At 45.4% G+C, this 25,132-nt stretch overlaps 1 protein-coding gene across 1 annotated transcript in view; it reads left to right on the forward strand.

The window, feature by feature from the left end:
• The first annotated feature begins 1,890 nt into the window (after positions 1–1,890).
• gabrg3 (gamma-aminobutyric acid type A receptor subunit gamma3) overlaps positions 1,891–25,132 on the forward strand; it is a 66,265-nt gene continuing 43,023 nt past the window's right edge. The window contains exons 1-3 of the mRNA XM_072437715.1: positions 1,891–1,969; positions 2,079–2,224; positions 23,142–23,209. Of these exons, the coding sequence (XP_072293816.1) occupies positions 1,917–1,969; positions 2,079–2,224; positions 23,142–23,209 (267 nt within the window). The 5' untranslated portion in view covers positions 1,891–1,916. The remainder of the gene's footprint in view (positions 1,970–2,078; positions 2,225–23,141; positions 23,210–25,132) is intronic.

The following is a 25,132-nucleotide window of genomic DNA, read 5'->3' on the forward strand; positions in this document are numbered from 1 at the left end:
ACAGGTGCAGGAGCAGGTGCAGGTGCAGGTGCAAGTGTAGGTGCAGGTTCAGGTGCAGGTGCAGGAGCAGGTGCAGGTGCAGGTGCGTGCAAGTGTAGGTGCAGGTTCAGGTGCAGGTGCAGGAGCAGGTGCAGGTGCAGGAGCAGGTGCAGGTGCAGGTGCAGGAGCAGGTGCAGGAGCAGGTGCAGGAGCAGGTGCAGGAGCAGGTGCAGGAGCAGGTGCAGGTGCAAGTGCAGGTGCAAGTGCAGGTGCAGGTGCAGGAGCAGGTGCAGGAGCAGGTGCAGGTGCAGGTGCAGGAGCAGGTGCAGGTGCAGGTGCAGGAGCAGGTGCAGGTGCAGGTGCAGGAGCAGGTGCAGGAGCAGGTGCAGGAGCAGGTGCAGGAGCAGGTGAAGGTGCAGGTGCAGGAGCAGGAGCAGGTGCAGGAGCAGGAGCAGGTGCAGGTGCAGGTGCAGGAGCAGGTGCAGGTGCAGGTGCAGGTGCAGGAGCAGGTGCAGGTGCAGGAGCAGGTGCAGGTGCAGGTGCAGGAGCAGGTGCAGGAGCAGGTGCAGGAGCAGGTGCAGGTGCAGGTGCAGGAGCAGGTGCAGGTCCTTTAGGCTTTGGCTGTGTGAGATACAGTACAGTAACCAGTTTTCTGCCCAGGTGCATCATGGGACTATTCTGCTTAAGATGACACATGACAAACATTTGGTCTCGTTATGGATGAATCACAAAATCAACAATAAAGCACATTTTAAAGCTGGAATAGACCACTTGATTTTCAAACTGCAAAATGAGGACGTGAGTATTTAAATCTATTGTATTTCGTACTTACTCCCACAATCTCTTTGAATCCACATACATTTATTTTCTGGAGAGTTAACGTGTTTAGTTCTTTACTTCTTGGCTGACAAGAAATGAAATACTTCATCATTAGCAGCATGCTTTGGGGAAAACACAAAACAACAAATAAGTTTGGTTCCTTGGCTTTGAATAGTTCTTACTTAAAGGTGCACTATGTCATTTTTCAGGTGGAGGGTCCGCCACCCGATCTCCATAAAGACACTGTTGCGTTGTCTGTCCTAATATGGTATTAAACATACAGCATCTATCTCCAATAAGACGCAGATCAAGCTGTGTTCTTTGTGGTCGCCTCTTGAGGTGGCTGGACATACCACGAGGGACAGAACCCGGCTGGACAAGCTGTGATGGAGAGAAGGGTGGACCTGGCGGGAGATTGCATGGTTTTTGAGCAATAAAAAAGCATAAGTGAATGAATGCAAAAGTAGATATGTGGAACATTTCAGACAATAGCAATCAGGCAATAACACTAACAAGCAATAACATCTCCATATGTGACTAAAGCAGGGTTAGGGTTAAACAATGTGTCTATAAATGTCTTGTTAGAGTTCAAGACCAGCACAAAATGTAATTGGATCTTAAAATAACTGCAGAAATATCACTTTGTATCAATGTCTCTCTATGTTTGAGATCATTGTAATAGTTAATTATACACGATATACTCAATATCCTCATGTTCTGCTAATTCCCACTGCTTAAACTGTCTTAAACATTATGCTCCATGTACAAACCCAACGGCTCTTATTGGTTAAATGATCAGTGTATACTTTTATCCCACGGACATATTAAGATGTTCAGCACAATAATCGAGACATAAATAGACTTGAGACACTTGTTTTACAGTGTTGTCTTGAGGGAGACAGTGGGATGACGTGGGGCTCTCAGTCCGCGCGCGTCTGCGTCAAGAGCCGCGCCGCTCGCTCTCCAGGACCTTCACTCTGGTCAGGATTGTCCAGGACCTTCACTCTGGTCAGGATTGTTTGGCTGGATTACAAACGATGGACTTTCCCTTCCTCCCGCGTGTGTGACGCGTCTCCAACGCGTTGAACTTCTTTGATTTGGACCAGCGCAACCACAACATGCCGTCTCCAATAATGCCTTATATTTTCCTCCTGTGGCTTCTCCCCTCGCGGTAAGAAGCCTTCAGCATATCTAAAGAAGTTGAATTAACTCATAAGATCAACTTCGTGCGTAACGGACTTTTGAGCGTCTTTTTTTGTAACTTAGTATTTCTATTCCAGTTGTTTGACGATGGAGGACGATGAGGACTACGAGGACGTGACCGTCAATCAAATGCTGGCTCCCAAATCACAACAATCGGACGCCACGGAAATACTCAACAGTTTATTGAAGGAATATGACAAGAAACTGCGCCCAGACATCGGAGGTAAGATCCAGCCTGTAACGCGATAGTAAAGTAACGTAGTAACGTTAGATTATGAGGGGGATGAAACCCTCTTGTCATACAGCCAGTAATTAGATTGAATTGGAAAGAAAACATATTCTTTATCCGTCTACAGCCTATATTTGTTATGTTTCTGTTATATTCATACGTTTCTTTCTTGCACATGCTTCATAATCAATAATAAACATATAATGAATGTCCTTCAGGGGCTGAACATTCTCAGACCTCAGTGGCATTTTCTGCTGTGCACAAAGTCAGATTGACTTTAGACGTATACAGGTGTATGTATGTTGTTGCAATCAAATCGAAATCCTGTTGAAATGCTATTGAAATGCTATTGAAATCCTATTGAAATGCTATTTGAACGGTCGCGACAAGAAGAGGCTGCAATCATTTGTGCAATATATAATTTAATCTGCAAATTAGTCAGTTTCTTGTTCGTCTTTTAATGAAGAAAATCAGAAGTTCCGACCTCTACAAACGAACTCTGAAATGCTGTTACCTCAATTATCATACAGTTTATTCAGTTATTCAGTATCAAATATGACCGGTGGTTGTTCATGATAAAAGGTGTGAGATGTGGGTTCTTTTAGTGCAGTTAAGGATGTCACAATATCACATTTTAATGAGTATCGTGAAAAGAACATTCACAATTTACCAATTATTCACGATTATTAAGATATATCATCTTTACTCAATCACACTTTCAGATAACTGATTTGAAATTACTTAATTTTGCTTTGTTTGTTTGTTTTTGAAAATTGTCACAATTATAGTTTTTTTTTGCTCTTAGGACTATAATGTGACCTCAATAATCAGGATTATTGATTCATTATTTAATCTTGACATCCCTAAGTGCAGTGCTTCTTAAACTTTTCATACCAACTAAGAACACATACCACGTGCAACCTGATTTACAACTATTGCAGGTCTTAATTTGGGCTGAACCAGGTCTAAAATAGGTCTACATTGCTACAGAAGTTCATCAGTCACATTATAGTGCTCAAAATGATATTGTTTTGCTTGAAGGTCCTTCAAATGTCTTTATTTTTCTTGGTTTGCAACAATATTTCAGATAAACCAAAAAGATGATGTTTATTCTGTCTATGTGAGCTTACCATTTTACAAATGTTGATTATAATGTTTGTCCAGTCAGGGTCAGTTGGTGTTTCCTGCCACCAAAAGCACAGATGTTTCTAAGGTATCCATAGGTTGTGTCCATGGCAGGAATTATAGTTCTGAAGTCAAGTGCGATGGCAACGCTTTGTTCATCTTATGATATACTTGTAAATGATTTATATTCTGACCCTTTATAATTAGTATAAACTTCTTATTGAGTAAATTAAAATTGAAGGACCAATGGGCTGTGTCAAAGTCTGCAGTGAATCAACGATGGACCAGGTTGATATCTGTCAACGGACATAACTTCTTTTCTCTGCTCTGCTGCACAATTTAAATGTGTAAAACTAGTCGGCCGTGGCTTTGAAACACTAAGCTCCTGGTTTATAAAACACAAATGATTGCACAAGCCACAGTGCTGTCATTTAAAAGACTTACAGTAAACAGGCACAGACAAAAGACCTGGATCTCCACAAAATCATACCATATGCTATTAAAAGGATGTATTATATAGGATTGTACTCTAGTACTGTATAAACACATCTGTGTCATCAAATAAAATGTTTCATTGACTCTTATTGTAATGTTGTTTTGTTCACAATTACAAAAGTATTATTTAGTTTATTTTGCGTGAATAATTGGACAGATATGCATGATGTATATTATACTCACAGCTGCACGATAAAGCAATTGCTTTTAAATGTATCTGTTGATTGTGTTGCCATAGTTCACTATATCGTTAACTAAGCTGCAGACTGGTTTACTTTCATTCATTGGCCGTTTGATCCAAAGTGAAATGGTTTCGGTTTACAATCATCTTCATTTGACTCAACCTCTGGAGTAAATAGTGTGGAACAGTCAGTGGCTGAGCATTGGGTCCTTATTCAGATCCTGAACTATCGGTTCATGGTCTGGAGTACTTTGGTGGAGGGTTAACATATTTCATTTCTTTTTTATATCTCAAGTCACAAAGGCCCCACATGTTCTGTGAATGGAACCGACTCCTTGTTGCTGTTAGACAGAGTCAAAAGTTGTCTTAATTAAACAAGACTTGAAGCGTAAAAAGCCAGTCTTCCTTATTAATGTCGTTCTGAGTTTATACAGTGACTTCGAGTGAAGCTAATAAAAATGTGACCTTTTCAGTGTCCGGCGATTCATCCATCTCTTTCTGTCACTCTCAGTATTCTCCATCCTCTCTGTGCTAAAGCTAATGGTAAATGAACTCTACAGCAGTATTCAAACACAGCATGATCAATCGAGCTGAGGACAATTACCCTTTGTCCAAAATCCCCCGGCTCTGGAGCAAAGATAAGGACATTAGGCTGAGCAAAATAATATGTCTGTTTGCCGTAACCCGACCGACCCGGTCTAAAACTAGCCGACTGAAAAACAAATGTTGTCCAAAAAAACGCCAAATTCTTTTATTTTTCAAATATTTCGCCGACTGACCGACCGGTCTTTCCTAAAGTGCCGTGTTGAACAGTTTTATAGCGCTGGTAAACCTGTCTTTCATCCCAATGGACAAATAACGCATTGCGCAAAGTATATGCGTCTTCATTTTCAGTCCTCCATATGTTTCTGTGTTAAACAGACCGAGCAGGAGGAAACCTACATTGTCTCTAACTTGTTCATTAGGTTCAGTCAGCGCCACTGGCCACCGCTCATGCCGTTCTGCGTCATGGTTTGGCTGCATTGTTTCCCTCCCATTGCATTCTGGGAGGGAAACGCGCCCAGCAGCGTCATAACAACAAACATGGCGGCGCCCGTGTCCCCCGCATGTTCCCCCCGCTCGTCTTAGCTACCTAAATAAAGGATAACGACGTACAAAAGGTCGATTGAAATATCTTAAAATCGGGAGATTTAGTCTCTTGATCGGGTTGATCGAGACGTTTTCCGTTATTAACTGTTGAAGCCTCTGACCCCTGGACTGTTGAAGCCTCTGACCCCTGGACTGTTGGAGCCTGACCCCTGGACTGTTGAAGCCTCTGACCCCTGGACTGTTGAAGCCTCTGACCCCTGGACTGTTGAAGCCTGACCCCTGGACTGTTGAAGCCTCTGACCCCTGGACTGTTGAAGCCTCTGACCCCTGGACTGTTGAAGCCTCTGACCCCTGGACTGTTGAAGCCTGACCCCTGGACTGTTGAAGCCTCTGACCCCTGGACTGTTGAAGCCCGACCCCTGGACTGTTGAATCCTCTGACCCCTGGACTGTTGAAGCCTCTGACCCCTGGACTGTTGAAGCCTCTGACCCCTGGACTGTAGAAGCTTGACCCCTGGACTGTTGAAGCCTGACCCCTGGACTGTAGAAGCCTGACCCCTGGACTGTTGAAGCCTGACCCCTGGACTGTTGAAGCCTCTGACCCCTGGACTGTTGAAGCCTGACCCCTGGACTGTTGAAGCCTGACCCCTGGACTGTAGAAGCCTGACCCCTGGACTGTTGAAGCCTGACCCCTGGACTGTTGAAGCCTGACCCCTGGACTGTTGAAGCCTCTGACCCCTGGACTGTTGAAGCCCGACCCCTGGACTGTTGAATCCTCTGACCCCTGGACTGTTGAAGCCTCTGACCCCTGGACTGTTGAAGCCTCTGACCCCTGGACTGTAGAAGCTTGACCCCTGGACTGTTGAATCCTGACCCCTGGACTGTTGAAGCCTCTGACCCCTAGACTGTAGAAGCCTGACCCCTGGACTGTAGAAGCTTGACCCCTGGACTGTTGAAGCCTGAACCTGGACTGTAGAAGCCTGACCCCTGGACTGTAGAAGCTTGACCCCTGGACTGTTGAAGCCTGACCCCTGGACTGTTGAAGCCTCTGACCCCTGGACTGTTGAAGCCTCTGACCCCTGGACTGTTGAAGCCTGACCCCTGGACTGTAGAAGCTTGACCCCTGGACTGTTGAATCTTGACCCCTGGACTGTTGAAGCCTCTGACCCCTGGACCGTTGAAGCCTCTGAACCCTGGACTGTTGAAGCCTCTGACCCCTGGACTGTTGAAGCCTGACCCCTGGACTGTTGAAGCCCGACCCCTGGACTGTTGAAGCCTGACCCCTGGACTGTTGAAGCCTCTGACCCCTGGACTGTAGAAGCCTGACCCCTGGACTGTTGAAGCCTGACCCCTGGACTGTTGAAGCCTCTGACCCCTGGACTGTTGAAGCCTGACCCCTGGACTGTTGAAGCCTCTGACCCCTGGACTGTTGAAGCCTCTGACCCCTGGACTGTTGAAGCCTCTGACCCCTGGACTGTTGAAGCCTGACCCCTGGACTGTTGAAGCCTCTGACCCCTGGACTGTTGAAGCCCGACCCCTGGACTGTTGAATCCTCTGACCCCTGGACTGTTGAAGCCTCTGACCCCTGGACTGTTGAAGCCTCTGACCCCTGGACTGTAGAAGCTTGACCCCTGGACTGTTGAAGCCTGACCCCTGGACTGTAGAAGCCTGACCCCTGGACTGTTGAAGCCTGACCCCTGGACTGTTGAAGCCTCTGACCCCTGGACTGTTGAAGCCTGACCCCTGGACTGTTGAAGCCTGACCCCTGGACTGTAGAAGCCTGACCCCTGGACTGTTGAAGCCTGACCCCTGGACTGTTGAAGCCTGACCCCTGGACTGTTGAAGCCTCTGACCCCTGGACTGTTGAAGCCCGACCCCTGGACTGTTGAATCCTCTGACCCCTGGACTGTTGAAGCCTCTGACCCCTGGACTGTTGAAGCCTCTGACCCCTGGACTGTAGAAGCTTGACCCCTGGACTGTTGAATCCTGACCCCTGGACTGTTGAAGCCTCTGACCCCTAGACTGTAGAAGCCTGACCCCTGGACTGTAGAAGCTTGACCCCTGGACTGTTGAAGCCTGAACCTGGACTGTAGAAGCCTGACCCCTGGACTGTAGAAGCTTGACCCCTGGACTGTTGAAGCCTGACCCCTGGACTGTTGAAGCCTCTGACCCCTGGACTGTTGAAGCCTCTGACCCCTGGACTGTTGAAGCCTGACCCCTGGACTGTAGAAGCTTGACCCCTGGACTGTTGAATCTTGACCCCTGGACTGTTGAAGCCTCTGACCCCTGGACCGTTGAAGCCTCTGAACCCTGGACTGTTGAAGCCTCTGACCCCTGGACTGTTGAAGCCTGACCCCTGGACTGTTGAAGCCCGACCCCTGGACTGTTGAATCCTCTGACCCCTGGACTGTTGAAGCCTCTGACCCCTGGACTGTTGAAGCCTCTGACCCCTGGACTGTAGAAGCTTGACCCCTGGACTGTTGAATCCTGACCCCTGGACTGTTGAAGCCTCTGACCCCTAGACTGTAGAAGCCTGACCCCTGGACTGTAGAAGCTTGACCCCTGGACTGTTGAAGCCTGACCCTGGACTGTAGAAGCCTGACCCCTGGACTGTAGAAGCTTGACCCCTGGACTGTTGAAGCCTGACCCCTGGACTGTTGAAGCCTCTGACCCCTGGACTGTTGAAGCCTCTGACCCCTGGACTGTTGAAGCCTGACCCCTGGACTGTAGAAGCTTGACCCCTGGACTGTTGAATCTTGACCCCTGGACTGTTGAAGCCTCTGACCCCTGGACCGTTGAAGCCTCTGAACCCTGGACTGTTGAAGCCTCTGACCCCTGGACTGTTGAAGCCTGACCCTTGGACTGTTGAAGCCTGACCCCTGGACTGTTGAATCCTCTGACCCCTGGACTGTTGAAGCCTGACCCCTGGACTGTTGAAGCCTCTGACCCCTGGACTGTTGAAGCCTGACCCCTGGACTGTTGAAGCCTGACCCCTGGACTGTAGAAGCCTGACCCCTGGACTGTTGAAGCCTCTGACCCCTGGACTGTTGAAGCCTGACCCCTGGACTGTTGAAGCCTCTGACCCCTGGACTGTTGAAGCCTCTGACCCCTGGACTGTTGAAGCCTGACCCCTGGACTGTTGAAGCCTCTGACCCCTGGACTGTTGAAGCCTCTGACCCCTGGACTGTTGAAGCCTGACCCCTGGACTGTTGAAGCCTCTGAACCCTGGACTGTTGAAGCCTGACCCCTGGACTGTTGAAGCCTGACCCCTGGACTGTAGAAGCCTGACCCCTGGACTGTTGAAGCCTGACCCCTGGACTGTTGAAGCCTGACCCCTGGACTGTTGAAGCCTCTGACCCCTGGACTGTTGAAGCCTCTGACCCCTGGACTGTTGAAGCCTCTGACCCCTGGACTGTTGAAGCCTCTGACCCCTGGACTGTTGAAGCCTCTGACCCCTGGACTGTTGAAGCCTGACCCCTGGACTGTTGAAGCCTCTGACCCCTGGACTGTTGAAGCCTGACCCCTGGACTGTTGAAGCCTCTGACCCCTGGACTGTTGAAGCCTGACCCCTGGCGGTCACTCCGAGTCAAAAAATGGCAACATTTTTATCTTTTTTTTTGCCTTCAAAGTAAAAAAAATAAGAATTTACAGACCGACCCAGTTTACACTTTACACAAGACATTTTTGCAAAAAACGATAATATTGAAACTTTATTATGTCAGCGATACAATAACCAGATATTCCCAGTGAACTCTTTTTTAAATGTTTAATATTGTTTTAAAAAATAATTATAACATGAGCTTTGATAAATAAATACAATTGAGTCATAGAAGTGACTTATTCTCTGAACAGCTCAAATCTGATCAAACTACAAGAAAATATACAGAATAAACATTGAGCCCCACAATATGATTCCAGCTTGATACACTATGGAGTTCCTGATGCTCAGAAAGAGTAGAAATGATGACAGAATGTATGGTTATGTTAAATGAGAGTGGTGTCCGGGTCATATGGACTCAAATCACACCTATAGAAATAATAGCACTTCTCTATAATGTCCTGTCATAAAGCAGTGGATCTAAACCTTCTTCAGTCCCAACACCAGTAACAACTGTTGGCTGTCTCCCCACAAAGTGATAAAGTAGCATTATTTCTATGGTTTGAGGGCCTCGGCCAAGATAAATGAATTTGGTCGACCAGTGCATTTGAAGGATACAAGGCTTATTTACGACTGTGGCAAACGTGTTATTTTAGCTTGGAGCAATTTTAAAACATGTTTAAAAAGTTAAAGCTCACAAGGTCCAAAATAAAAGTCCCATTTAGTCTGTCAAATGTGTCCAATGTGAGTGTGTGTGTGTGAGTGTGTGTGTGAGTGTGTGTGTGAGTGTGTGTGTGTGTGTGTGAGTGTGAGTGTGTGTGTGTGTGTGTGTGTGTGTGTGTGTGTGTGTGTGTGTGTGTGTGTGTGTGTGTGGTGTGTGTGTGTGTGTGTGTGTGTGTGTGTGTGAGTGTGTGTGTGTGTGTGTGTGTGAGTGTGTGTGTGTGTGTGTGTGTGTGATGTGTGTGAGTGTGTGTGTGTGGTGTGTGTGTGTGTGTGTGTGTGTGTGTGTGTGTGAGTGTGTGTGTGTGTGTGAGTGTGTGTGTGTGTGTGTGAGTGTGTGTGTGTGTGTGAGTGTGTGTGTGTGTGTGAGTGTGTGTGTTATGTGTGTGTGTGTGAGTGTGTGTGGCTATATAAAATATATATATATATATATATATATATATATATTTCATATTGATTGTAATTATTGTCACTTTTACTGAGTCAGTTCCTTGACATTTTGCACAACAAAGAAAAAAACGCCGATAAATGAAAGGATTTAGGAGTAAATTGCAGAGCCACAAACTTGTTTTCAGGTACAATCTTCTAGTCTGCACGTAGTTTTGGTCAAACCGTCTAGTTTTCCTGGTTTTAGTCCCTCTAAAGCATTTACAGGGGTTATGTTATGGCTGTCACACCACGATCACACTTCTATAATAGTTTGTTTATTCTCTATCTCTAATGACTTGAGTCAGATACAGTTCTTAGATTTACTTGACTTACCACAAAGACTTGACTTAGGACTTGCCCTTTATGACTTGACTAATAACTTATAATAAATAAGTTCTACAGACTAATGATATTTCTTAAGAACTATAATTCGTAAATGTGGAGCATTTGTGTTTGTATGAGCCATGTGTTCCTTTTATGTTTTACTAATGCTGCACTTCAGCTCACAAGGAGAACGTGCCTTTGTCTTTGGATGGATCAAACTAGTACGACGTGCGTGAGTGAATTAACCTTCCATCTTCACAGCTCAGAGCGTCCGTGTCATGGATAGTTACACCTGAGGCTTTTCATATTTTTGGTGCCACAATCCACTCAGTTTGCTCAGCACAGATTGAGCAGGGACAGATTGGAGGACGCAGAGGCTGGGACTTTATGGAGCAGGCATGTCCAAACTACATTGGCCCTTGGACCAATTTTTGTTGGCCCTCCGGCTTCCTGCTAAGTTTGTCCCAACAACAAAAAATTGGAAATATTTGGACAGCATTTTGATGTTATACCAACCTAATATCAATGATGTGTGGAAGCTCATCGAAACTTGGTGAAATGCAAAATTTTGAATGATTCACTTTGTCATTCAACAAATCCGTCGGGTTTGTGGCCCTCTGCTCTGTACAAGCTTCAAAATGTGGCCCTCGTTAAAAAAGTTTAGACACCCCTTTTATAGAGGAACCATTGACTGAAAAACAGTCTGATTTAAATCAGTTTAAATTGATTTTCCTGCAGTCATGGCTGTGCAGACAAACACCTCATGTTTAAAAGTATTTTTTTCTGGGAGTGGGCCCTTGCCTTATATATTGTCTCAGTGTTTAAACACATAGTGTTTACATAATAATAATATGGCTCATTCAGACACATGTAGAAATCTATTTCAATCAATTTAAACTTCAAATCCAAATCTCATAAACTTGACAAAATAGGCAATGCAAAAACCATTAAGAGAGCTGTGTGTCATCGCGACAGCTTAAACAGTCAAGCAGACCTTAAGTTAATTTTTAAGGAGTGAGTAAGAACAAAGACATGGTGAAGAACGGCTGCAATGTGACTTATGAAAATGGGGCTGAACAAAGATTGGCTTCGAGAACATGGCACTGGCCAATGTAATTGAGGAAACAATGGCAAAATATTCAGAGAAGCTGATGAAAAGTCTGAGGCACGACATGATAGAGTTTAAAAGCGCTGCAAGAGGGCGTGGCATAAGGGGACAACGTGCTGATTCTTAACCTCAAAGAAGGCACAAAAACCGTGGCTTTTACCTATGAGAGAACGTCTCAAAGTGGCTGGATCCACACCAATGGGGAATAACTGGCATCCACGGCCAGTGATCAGATTTCCTGTGATATAAGAACAGAGACACTCTGCTCAAAGATGCACCGGAGAAAAGCACCGGAGAAAAGCACCCGAGGTTGAGGAAACGCTTCTGACCTTTGCAGTGGATATGGCTGGCACACATCCAAGCCCCAGAAATCTTGCTATAAAACAAGCTCATATTCAACATTATTCAATACTTTTTTTTTCAATTTTTTTTTTATTTTTTTATTTTTGGGGTGAAGAATTATTTTATTTTTTATTTTTAAAAAAATCAGAATCAGAATCATTGGTTTATTGCCATTATCAATGAACATAATTCATAAACATACTTTGGTGATTCAGTGCAACATAAAACAATGAACAACCTATATAAGTCAAAAAGGAAAACAATTTGAAATAGGATAAAAATCAAAATAGGCTTACTATGTACACAAAATGTACAGTTAAATTTACATTTGTAGTGCAGAAAGTGAACAGTGAGTGATTAAATGATGGTTAAAGTGACAGTGTTTAAGAAGTGTTCATGAGTCTAACAGCAGAGGAAAGAAACTGTTCTTATGGAGGAGGTTCCAGTTCAGATGAACCGCAGCCTCCTGCCTGAGGGGAGTGGCCTCCTGCCTGAGGGGAGTGGCCTCCTGCCTGAGGGGAGTGGCCTCCTGCCTGAGGGGAGTGGCCTCCTGCCTGAGGGGAGTGGCCTCTTGCCTGAGGGGAGTGGCCTCTTGCCTGAGGGGAGTGGCCTCTTGCCTGAGGGGAGTGGCCGCCTACCTGAGGGGAGTGGCCTCCTGCCTGAGGGGAGTGGCCGCCTACCTGAGGGGAGTGGCCTCCTGCCTGAGGGGAGTGGCCTCCTGCCTGAGGGGAGTGGCCTCCTGCCTGAGGGGAGTGGCTCAAATAGTCCATGTCCAGGGTGAGAAGGGTTGGCTGTGATCCGACCTGTTCGTCCCAGAGCTCTGGAGACGTACATGTCCTGGAGACGTACAGGTCCTGCAGAGACGTACAGGTCCTGCAGAGACGTACAGGTCCTGGAGACGTACAGGTCCTGCAGAGACGTACAGGTCCTGGAGACGTACAGGTCCTGCAGAGACGTACAGGTCCTGGAGACGTACAGGTCCTGCAGAGACGTACAGGTCCTGGAGACGTACAGGTCCTGCAGAGACGTACAGGTCCTACGTACAGGTCCTGGAGACGTACAGGTCCTGCAGAGATGGAAGACTGCAGCCGATCACCTCCACTGTTTTCTTGGTGTTGAACTCCAGGTTGTTACCGCTGCCACCAGGACACCAGCCGGTCCACCTCCTGTAACAGACTCATCCCCGTCTGAGATGAGCCCGATGAGGGTGGTGTCGTCATGGTGATGAGGGTGGTGTCGTCATGGTGATGAGGGTGGTGTCGTCATGGTGATGAGGGTGGTGTCGTCATGGTGATGAGGGTGGTGTCTTCATGGTGATGAGGGTGGTGTCTTCATGGTGATGAGGGTGGTGTCTTCATGGTGATGAGGATGGTGTCGTCATGGTGATGAGGGTGGCGTCATCCACAAACTTGGCTGGAGGTGCAGCAGTTTGTGTACAAGGAGAAGAGTAGAGGACAAAGTACACAGCCCTGTGGAGCTACTGTGCAGATAGTCCGAGTGTTTGAGACATTCTTCCCCAGCCGCATGCACTGCCTCCGATCGCTCAGGAAGTCAGTGCTCCCCCTGCAGGTGGAGTCAGTGCTCCTCCTGCAGGTGGAGTCAGTGCTCCTCCTGCAGGTGGAGTCAGTGCGCCTCCTGCAGGTGGAGTCAGTGCTCCTCCTGCAGGTGGAGTCAGCGGTGGAGTCGCCACGTTGAGCTGGGAGAGCTTGACCTGGAGCAGAGCAGGAGGTGGTTTTGATGCAGAGCTGAAGTCCACAAACAGGATCCTGGTGTAGGTTCCCCGGGAGTCCAGATGCTGCGAACTACAGGGGGTCCAGCAGGGGGTCCAGCAGGGGGTCCAGCAGGGGGTCCAGCAGGGGGTCCAGCAGGGGGTCCAGCAGGGAGGAGGTGAAGGACTTGAGGTAGGGCAAGACCAGGCGTTCGAATAATTTCATGACAGACGTCAGCACCACTGGTCTGTAGTCATTAAGTCCAGTGATCCGGGGCTTCTTGGGGACAGGGACAATGATGGACGACTTGAAGCTGGGACATGGCATGACTCAAGGGAGGTGTTAAAAATGTCAGTGAAGACAGGGGCCAGCTCACCTGCACAGTGTCTTAAGGTGGCAGGAGTGACACCGTCTGGTCCAGCAGCTTTTTGGGGGTTGGATTTCTGAAATAGTCTATTTGATCTATATAATGTTTATTTCCTGTTCCTGGGGGGTGGTCACATCAGATACTTTTATCACAAAATACTATTTTTAGATGGATAGAATGAATGTACTCTCACTGAATGCCCATGGCTTCAATTCCCCTAAAACACCTGAGCTTACGAGATCTATTGTATAGAAATAATATCTACATTGCTTTTTTACAATAAACACACTATTTAGAATCCGATACACAAAGTATTCAGAACAAATATGATAATGTAAGTAAGTAAGTACATTTTATTTGTATAGCACCTTTCACAGACAGAAGTCACAAAGTGCGTCAAAAACACAGAATAAACAATAAAAACACAAAAGACTTACAGTGAGCAATACATATACAAAAATATACAATCAAATCAGTCCCTAAAACAAAAGCAATTAAAAGGCTGATTGGGAAGCAGTTAAAGAGTGCATTCCAAACACTAAATTAGGTTTCACCTCACAACCAATTGGATAAAAAGCAAAAAAATAGACACTAGAAACAGAGATCGCTCCCCTAGAGGGATAAAGTATTAGAAAAATGAAATCATAATACAGTGTAAACTGTAAACTACTACTAATGGATTGCTGATGGAGAAAGCTGAAATTCAGATGCACTGTTTAAAACAGAAGCAGTATTTAAACAGTGTCAGATGTAAAACATGGAACAGTGCCGCACGGTGGTCGAGTGGTGAAGTCACAGAACACGTTTAGTCTCGTTCCCCATTTCATGCCATCTTTCTGGTCCAATAAAGCCTAAAAAAAAAAATACAGAACAATAAACAGCTGGAAAACATAACTAAAGAGAACGCTATTACCTCATTACCTTTTTGCATTCTAACTGGCCGTGTGTGTCACATGCCCCCTAATGCGGCCAGTTTACAACGGGCCCTTTTCACAAAAGCTCCTTCCGGTTGCCTTAAAAATGCAGAGCTCCACTTCCTGTTCCATACAGGGAAATAGTCTCGCTAAACTAAATCACATACATATTCGTACATATAGAAAACCTCAATTTAAATCACCATACAATATAAAATCACCATACAAAATAGAAATAATAAAAGCATAAAGAACATTGTTAACATTTATTTTTAAAAGAGTCCTAAGCACAGCTAAACAGAGCAGCTTTGAGTCCAGGGACAGTAAAGACCTGTCTCACAACCTCAGGAAGGACTTATTAGATTATAGCTGCATAAAATATGACGTATATGATGGTGGTTTGCTGTGCGCTGGGCCCCTGGGCCCCTGGGCAGAGATCGCTTCTTTTACATTTGGAATATTTCAGGGCTCAGAGCATTTCTTCAACATAACGAGCAAGAACACTTAGAGAACCCTAAGTGTGCCATTAGTCATTGTGGCTCTGTCTGAAGCATGTGAGAGGAGGGACCATTCTTAGACTGTCCCCCGTGAACAGAGGTGTGTGTGGGGACGACCTTCCTCCCGTGATTGATGAGAGCACTGCAGAGTTCACTGAAGCTGTGAGAAAGTAAAGGCATCTGTAGAGTTTAACATTCTCAGACACTGTGTTATGGTAAGTCCAAAAGGCACAAACGTTATTAACACTATTGATTCACCCCCGACCATTTTGCAATTCAATTATTGTTTTTTCTACAATCAAAAAGCACAAAAAAGCACAAACGTAACTGGGATGTACAACCCGTTATCGTGGCGACAGAGAGCAGAGGACTGAGCAGCTGAAGTTTGGGTCCTTTTGGTTTAAAGTTTAGAACAAGGGGCTGCATCAGGGTGAATGGATTAAAAGAGGCAGTTTCATAATAACAGCACATGTTTATACAGTACATAACACTCACTAATAACTGAAAGCAGAAGAAATGCTAACAATACAAATTATTTAAAGGGTTAATTGTTATGTTTAGCATTCTGCCATTCCGTTATAAAGTCCGCAAAAAATAAGAAAATGACTGACATTTCTTATCATGTCCGAATGCACAAAAACCCTTTTACAATTTTAATTTTAAAGTGTCTAGGTCAAACTAATCCTGTCCAAACAGGGTTTAAGACAAATCCAGGTCATAGTTGCCAGAAGAGATTTAGGCTCAAAAGACAAAATGGCTCAAAGAAACTGATCCTGATGCACTTTCTCTGTCCGTCTAGTTTCTAGCTGCAGTTGTTTTGGTGTTTGAAATGAATTGATGGATTTTGTTGTTTACGGTGCAAATCCAACACTCTAAATAACACAAGATCATTCATACAAACCAAATGCAATATTTCTGGCTGTTGGATGAAAGCTGTTTTCTTGGAAACGACACAAACAGTCAAATTCAACATTGTTAAAAGACAAATAGGAGAGATTCATATGATGTTAGTGGAGAACATCGCTTACAAAATATAGTTCTAGACTGATACACTGATCTTTTAGACAAGGATCTGATTCAACTGCTGTAAATGTCAAGGTTGGATCAGAATGACAAGAAAGGATTAAATCTTCATCTATGTATCAGGGTCACTGGAGCTATCAGCAAATGCCTTAAGTGCGTAACTCAACCTAAACCCATGTGCAAACACATAAATCAGTTAAATTTGTTTTTTTGCTGTAATTTCCAGTGCAGTTGGGTTAGTGCAGTTGCAGCTAGTGCAACCTGTCATAAACTAGCATAAATAAACACTTAAACACAATCAACTTTAGCAGGAATAAACACAATTGAAATGGTGCCATTATTCAACTCAAAAAGTGTGAGTTGTCAGTTGAAATCCAAAACAAATAATGATAAGAACTAAGAAACATTTGTACCTTTTTTATACTTATTGAAAAAACAGTAAACCTCCCATATTATTCCGGCCTTTCCCACCATCTATGATATTATAAATGATAGAAACACAACCTGCAGCTCCTCTGCCCTGAAAAAGAAGGTCCAATCCACAGTGGGACTAAAAACAGGTGATTGAAGAGTACCTGCCCATTCTCTGCGAATACACTAGTGAATATGTGTTACCTCACAGGAAATTCATAATGTTTAAGTCAATTACACATGACCTTATATTCCTGGATTCATTTATTTCAGTGTTATCTGTAGATTTCTTTGTGTTATCTGTAAATCTAACCTCTTTCTCTGAATGAAGTCCAGGTATAACTGATCTGTATTTTATTTCCAAAAATACACTCTTCCCCAAAACGTATGAAAGATGTGGAGTGTGAACAGCTTTTGAATGTCCCACCGAACCACCAGGACAAGTTCCTGTATCTGTGAATGTTTGTTCATCCATGAATGGCAATAAACACGTTCTGATTCTGATTCTGATTCCTTAGTTCCAATGGGTGTGATTGACAGGTGGATTAGCCAATCAGGGACATGCATGGCCCATCTGTATCAAAACAAATATTGCTGCTTATGAAGACAGAAGAAACAAAAAGAGATTGAAACTCATTGTGGCTTCAGTTAATCTGAGAGAAGTGAGAGAAGTTTGATTGTGTTTGAACCACAGATGACTCTTCTGTTACACATGCATCGCTGAGATAAAGAAACCTGATTGCACAGTTCTGTCTGATACACAGCGGAGGAGTTGGGGACCAGACTGAGAGATCTTCTTTATAGAATATACAGAGAGAACCAGTCTGGATCCCTGGAGATGAAATTACAGGCTGCTCCTCTATTGTCCTGTATAATGAGGACAGTAATACAGCTCAACTCACACTATCAAAAGGCTTTCAATAAGACATAATTAACTCAACTACCCATTGTCTTTATTCTTCAGCCGCACGGTTTATTTCAAGAGTCAAGGTTTTGCAATTTCATTTGGGGAATCATCAAGCATTCTGTCTTTGAGAAAAGAGATGACAAAACTAAAAGCACAGAAATATTGGCGTTATCACATCACTGAGACACAAAATGGACAAAATAATACATTGTCTGCACCGCTCCAGTTAAACTGATGCTTTACCAACCCGAGCACTGATTTAACAACGGAAGAGCTCAAGTGGACGCATCACACTTTACACATCTTCTTGGTTAACCAACATTTTTGTTATAATCATTATTTTAACTGGATTATAGGGACTTAGTAGAAAGGAGCAGGCATGGAACAAGCTCAAGTTTTAGGAGTGAATTATAAGTTCTATTTCCCCTTTACGTGCAAATATAGAGTTTTGTACTTGAATGAACTCCTTGTGGTCGGAGTGCAGTTCGGTTGTAACTTCATAGAGCCTTTGACAGTGCCACGCCCTCTTGCATGTCTTTAGTGGACCATACGTTTCTTAAGTCAAGGGTCTAGACCACCGGATGTTGTCATAGAAGCTTGAGATAAACAAAGAAGAGACACAACTGAGATAGATGTTTTAATCGATTACGGCGACTAACCGATCACCTGTTATTGTCCGACTGCAGAAGCTCCAGGAAATTAACAGAATGAAAAGACTTTTGCCAAAAGACGATGTACTTCACAGAGTAAATTGCGCTTGAGCTTAAGTTTGAAAGTTCAGATGCAGTGCCAAAAGAAACTAGAGATAACGTGTGAGAGACGCAGGGCCGCTACTGACCGTTGTGGTGACCAAGAGGAAATGCCCCACTTCAAACACGCACACAATCTGTAAGGGTTTGATGTCTGCAACACAACCTTCAAATCACGTTTGAGTTTATTTTACATTTTATTGTGCTAATGTATAAACATGTAAATGCAATTTTATAGATATTGCATTAATAAAAATCCTAAATTAGTGGGGCCCTCAACGGAAAAGCTTTAAATTATATTATTATGTATGAGGCCGCCCCAAATAACTTGTCTGTTTGCTGTGACCCGACCCATTTTTTGACTCGGAGTGACCGCCAGGGGTCAGAGGCTTCAACAGTGCAGGGGTCAGGCTTCAACAGTCCAGGGGTCAGAGGCTTCAACAGTGCAGGGGTCAGGCTTCAACAGTCCAGGGGTCAGAGGCTTCAACAGTCCAGGGGTCAGGCTTCAACAGTCCAGGGGTCAGGCTTCAACAGTCCAGGGGTCAGAGGCTTCAACAGTCCAGGGTCAGGCTTCAACAGTCCAGGGGTCAGAGGCTTCAACAGTCCAGGGGTCAGGCTTCAACAGTCCAGGGGTCAGAGGCTTCAACAGTCCAGGGGTCAGGCTTCAACAGTCCAGGGGTCAGGCTTCAACAGTCCAGGGGTCAGGCTTCTACAGTCCAGGGGTCAGGCTTCAACAGTCCAGGGGTCAGAGGCTTCAACAGTCCAGGGGTCAGGCTTCAACAGTCCAGGGGTCAGAGGCTTCAACAGTCCAGGGGTCAGGCTTCTACAGTCCAGGGGTCAGGCTTCAACAGTCCAGGGGTCAGGCTTCAACAGTCCAGGGGTCAGAGGCTTCAACAGTCCAGGGTCAGGCTTCAACAGTCCAGGGGTCAGGCTTCAACAGTCCAGGGGTCAGAGGCTTCAACAGTCCAGGGGTCAAGCTTCTACAGTCCAGGGTCAGGCTTCAACAGTCCAGGGGTCAGAGGCTTCAACAGTCCAGGGGTCAGGCTTCAACAGTCCAGGGGTCAGAGGCTTCAACAGTCCAGGGTCAGGCTTCAACAGTCCAGGGGTCAAGCTTCTACAGTCCAGGGGTCAGGCTTCAACAGTCCAGGGGTCAGAGGCTTCAACAGTCCAGGGGTCAGGCTTCAACAGTCCGGGGTCAGAGGCTTCAACAGTCCAGGGGTCAGAGGCTTCAACAGTCCAGGGTCAGGCTTCAACAGTCCAGGGGTCAGAGGCTTCAACAGTCCAGGGGTCAGGCTTCTAGAGTCCAGGGGTCAGACGCTTCAACAGTCCAGGGGTCAGGCTTCAACAGTCCAGGGGTCAGAGGCTTCAACAGTCCAGGGGTCAGGCTTCAACAGTCCAGGGGTCAGGCTTCTACAGTCCAGGGGTCAGGCTTCAACAGTCCAGGGGTCAGGCTTCAACAGTCCAGGGGTCAGAGGCTTCAACAGTCCAGGGGTCAGGCTTCAACAGTCCAGGGGTCAGGCTTCAACAGTCCAGGGGTCAGGCTTCTACAGTCCAGGGTCAGGCTTCAACAGTCCAGGGATCAGAGGGTTCAACAGTCCAGGGGTCAGGCTTCAACAGTCCAGGGGTCAGGCTTCAACAGTCCAGGGGTCAGAGGCTTCAACAGTCCAGGGGTCAGGCTTCAACAGTCCAGGGGTCAGGCTTCAACAGTCCAGGGGTCAGACTTCAACAGTCCAGGGGTCAGGCTTCTACAGTCCAGGGTCAGGCTTCAACAGTCCAGGGGTCAGGCTTCTACAGTCCAGGGTCAGGCTTCAACAGTCCAGGGGTCAGAGGCTTCAACAGTCCAGGGGTCAGAGGCTTCAACAGTCCAGGGGTCAGAGGATTCAACAGTCCAGGGGTCAGGCTTCAACAGTCCAGGGGTCAGAGGCTTCAACAGTCCAGGGGTCAGGCTTCAACAGTCCAGGGGTCAGGCTTCAACAGTCCAGGGTCAGGTTTCAACAGTCCAGGGGTCAGAGGCTTCAACAGTCCAGGGGCTTCAACAGTCCAGGGGTCAGAGGCTTCAACAGTCCAGGGGTCAGAGGATTCAACAGTCCAGGGGTCAGAGGCTTCAACAGTCCAGGGATCGGGCTTCAACAGTCCAGGGGTCAGAGGCTTCAACAGTCCAGGGGTCAGGCTTCAACAGTCCAGGGGTCAGGCTTCAACAGTCCAGGGGTCAGAGGCTTCAACAGTCCAGGGGTCGGGCTTCAACAGTCCAGGGGTCAGGCTTCAACAGTCCAGGGGTCAGGCTTCAACAGTCCAGGGGTCAGAGGCTTCAACAGTCCAGGGGTCAGAGGCTTCAACAGTCCAGGGGTCAGGCTTCAACAGTCCAGGGGTCAGGCTTCAACAGTCCAGGGGTCAGAGGCTTCAACAGTCCAGGGGTCAGGCTTCAACAGTCCAGGGGCTTCAACAGTCCAGGGGTCAGGCTTCAGTCCAGGGGTCAGGCTTCAACAGTCAATGACTGGCCGGGCCAGGAAAATATACAAGGTGTGTTTGTGTGAACTAATGAATTAAATTACATGCAAGATTTGACCTGTAACTTGTAACATTTGCTGCTTGTCCTCCTTTCTCTCTCATCATTCCCCTTCGTTTCTTTCTCATTCCATCTACTGTCTAGTAAAGCCTACCGCAAAAATAAATAAATAAATACATACATACATACATACATGCATGCATAGATACATGCATAGATACATACATACATACATACATGCATACATACATGCATACATACATACATGCATACATGCATACATACATACATGCATACATGCATACATACATACATACATACATACATGCATACATACATGCATACATACATACATGCATACATGCATACATGCATACATGCATACATGCATACATACATACATACATGCATACATGCATACATACATACATGCATACATGCATACATACATACATGCATACATACATACATACATACATACATACATACATGCATACATGCATACATGCATACATGCATACATACATACATACATGCATACATGCATACATACATGCATACATGCATACATACATACATGCATACATACATGCATACATACATACATACATGCATACATACATACATGCATACATACATGTATACATACATACATACATGCATACATACATACATGCATACATACATGTATACATACATACATACATGCATACATGCATACATGCATACATACATACATACATACATACATACATGCATACATACATGCATACATGCATACATACATACATACATACATACATACATACATGCATACATACATACATACATACATACATGCATACATACATACATACATACATACATACATACATACATGAATGAATGAATGAATGAATAAATAAATAAATAAAATTATATTTTAATATAACTTGGACAAGCTTGGCGGGCCGGATTTAAAGGCCCAATGGGACAGATGTGGCCCGCGGGCCGTGGATTGGGAACCACTGATTTAAATCCTTTCAAATTGAAACGTCTATTTTTTCAAACTGAGTCCAGATGACTACAGCTGAAGCTTTTTCTACTATCCTTTCAAATTGCAATTTTGATTTATTTTGGATGTACCTTACAGTCCTACATCCAGAAGGTGAATTAGCTTCGTGCTGGTCCTCCCTCTGCAGCGTCGTCATGGTGATAGTGTGTTGTACTACAGTGGGACAGGTGTAAACTCCTGCGTGTGGCGCTAACAGTCTCAGACACACTCAGACTGGGACAGAGCTAATGCAAAGTGATGGGGGAAGTCTGTGCTAATGTGAACGCTCCCGGCTCCATCTGTCACAGCCGTCACTAATGTCCCAAATCACAGAGGACAGAGAGAGTTGGGCTGAATCGACGGGGAATTCTTTACAATGTGGACAGACAAAGCACAATGAGACAATTTGCCGGTGCATATGAGATTGGACTCTGCATTCCTCTAAAATGTATTTGATTAGATTTATTAGATTAGATTTCATGTTTTAAAAAGTTTATCATTTCACTTCCCGAGGACAGATAGAGTTGATACACACACCTTCCACTCCCATATTCTCATATCATCTATGTGCTGTCGTGACACATATTCATGTGCAATTACTGTCGTGATCACATGCAATGGTATTTATGTATTTATTTATTCATTTGTCTATGGGAGTTTTTATTTATTTATAGGAGATCTTCTAGTGGAAATTTTTTTCAGACTTCCTATAAGTGATCTGTTCTGTTCTTCTGTATCTACCTGCGTTGCACCAATGAAATTTCCCCATGTGGGACAATAAAGGAATATCTTATCTTATCTTATCTTATCATGCTCCTATTTGAATGTATCTTGTCCTTCTGTTGTTGAAACTTACTCAAAATTCAAAAAATATTTGCCATATTTGTGCGTAAGTTGCCATAGTTTCTACCGGTTCTCTAAATGCACTCTCAGTCCAAATGTAAACGGGGATTTGCGTGTCCTGGTTTCTCTGAGTGCATGTTACTGCTCAAACCCGGGTTATTGTCAGACACCAGAATTAAAATGTGTAAGTGTGTATTTAACATGTCTTCCTTACATTTAAAGCGTGGTGGCGACTCGGCCGCCTGCTTGTCTCTGCAGAGATGTTGTTGCTTTGCCTGGAATGTTCCTCATTATGGCATTAAACTACTGATTTAATAATATTAATATTTAATATAATAATTTCAATAATATTTTTACAATTACAATTACAAAAATACAACTTACTGTAAGCTGGGTCTCCTCTCCACAGATCTGACCTGTAACTTGTCTCCATGGAGAAAGACAAGTTTAATGCCAGACATTCTAGGAAAATCAATCACATCTCCGTGGAGACAAGCTTTCATAGTGCACCTTTAACTTTTCTTCTTGCTGTATTTTCACAGTTAAGCCCACTGTCATTGATGTGGACATTTTTGTGAACAGCATCGGGCCAGTGTCCTCCATAAACATGGTGAGTCCTTTAACATTGTCTTTCATTGTGATGTGTAGGACATACACAATCTGCTATATCACTGTCTTACATAGAGGACAATGAGACATAAAGGACTGCACTGAACACACAAAAGTGTGTTCGTTTGTGCTAAATGTTGGCTGTTTTCATCCTGACTCCTGACCTACACGTTACTCTATTTTTTCTTTCTGTTTCTTGTAAAGCAGTGATCTAACCGTATCATAACTTGAGTTTTGTAATTAGACAATAATACTTCTTTTATAAATAAATAAATAAATCTGCTATAAAACAATTGAAAAGCAGTGCGGCGCATCTTAGTGACATCACCGGTCAGCGCAGTTGTGAACCTAAACTAAACCATTGTGGTCACTTTGTTCAAGCCCGTGGAACAAAACAGTTTCTTGTTGATTAGGAATAAGGCGCAAGACACTTTTCCCTGCGTAAATGTTTAAAGAAAAGGAACTATGTGAATCCAGAGCAGCACGGTTACAGAAAAAAGATGTTTGTTCATATATTTTTTGATTGATTGGCTTCATATTTGCCCCTAAACGAAGTAAACAGGGCCACACTTCAGCATGTTCTTCAGCCCAGGGTGGATCTGTCTGCTTCTTTTGTGTTTCACATCTGAACTCATTCTGTTTTTATTACATAGTGCACCACATAAACGTGCACAGCTGACAGCAGCTATTCTATTTAATGCTGGATAAAGCCAAGCAATTTAGTCAAACAGAAACATCTGAAAGAGTTCAGATGTGAAGCACACAAACATAGCTGACAGATCCATCCATAAATGTGGTTTGATCTTGGGCCAAAAAGTAATAATTGTGTGTTTACGGTAACCCGACCGACCTGAATTTCAAAATAAAAAAAACTCTACCTAAAACATTTTATCACATATTTACTGGCCGTACGAGAATGTTAAATTGTGAAAGAGAATTCAAAAGCTGCGGGAAAATCATCTGTGGGATCGTAAGATGTGAAAATCGCTGCACTTTTGATTGGTTTTACCTATGGGCGTGGCCATGTTTGCAGATGCTCATCTGTGTCAGCGTACAGTCATGGCGGGGGCCACGCCCGGTGTTTCAGCAGTGAAGATATTTTACGTGATGGTCGAAAAGTGCTCACATAGTGACAATAAGAAAGATAGTGCGACGTCGACACTGGCGCCTGTCACGGGTTCGTTCACCACTTTCAAAGTTCCAACTACTGCTGGAACTGTCAGTGATCATTTGGTCAACGAGACTCCAAAGTACGACTGGCACTGACAAGCGGGGACGAGTGGATCTACAGCTCATCAAACACGCGCGCTGGGCGGCGTGGTCCGCAGCGTGGTCCGCGGCGTGGTCCTGGTCCGTGGTCTGCGGCGTGGTCCGCGGTGTGGTCCTGGTCTGCGGCGTGGTCCTGGTCCGCGGCGTGGTCCTGGTCCGCGGCGTGGTCCGCGGTGTGGTCCTGGTCTGCGGCGTGGTCCTGGTCTGCGGCGTGGTCCTGGTCCGCGGCGTGGTCCTGGTCCGCGGCGTGGTCCGCGGCGTGGTCCTGGTCCGTGGCGTGGTCCGCGGCGTGGTCCGCGGCGTGGTCCTGGTCCGCGGCGTGGTCCTGGTCCATGGCGTGGTCCGCGGCGTGGTCCTGGTCCGCGGCGTGGTCCGCGGCGTGGTCCTGGTCCGTGGCGTGGTCCGCGGCGTGGTCCGCGGCGTGGTCCTGGTCCGCGGCGTGGTCCTGGTCCATGGCGTGGTCCGCGGCGTGGTCCGCAGCGTGGTCCTGGTCCGCGGCGTGGTGACAACAATGAATGTCTTCCCCACATCTCATACCGCCGTGTGTGGCAAACTGATTCATCCCCTGATCTGCAGCAGAATGTGAACACACATACATACATATTTATATCGAGAAAACCCACTGAGAGAAGCTCTTTTTTGTGAGTATCCTGTC

This window comes from Eucyclogobius newberryi, unplaced genomic scaffold (assembly GCF_026437365.1).
Source record: "Eucyclogobius newberryi isolate DKJ021-1_F unplaced genomic scaffold, fEucNew1.0.hap1 SCAF_82, whole genome shotgun sequence".
NCBI classification, from domain to species: domain Eukaryota; kingdom Metazoa; phylum Chordata; class Actinopteri; order Gobiiformes; family Gobiidae; genus Eucyclogobius; species Eucyclogobius newberryi.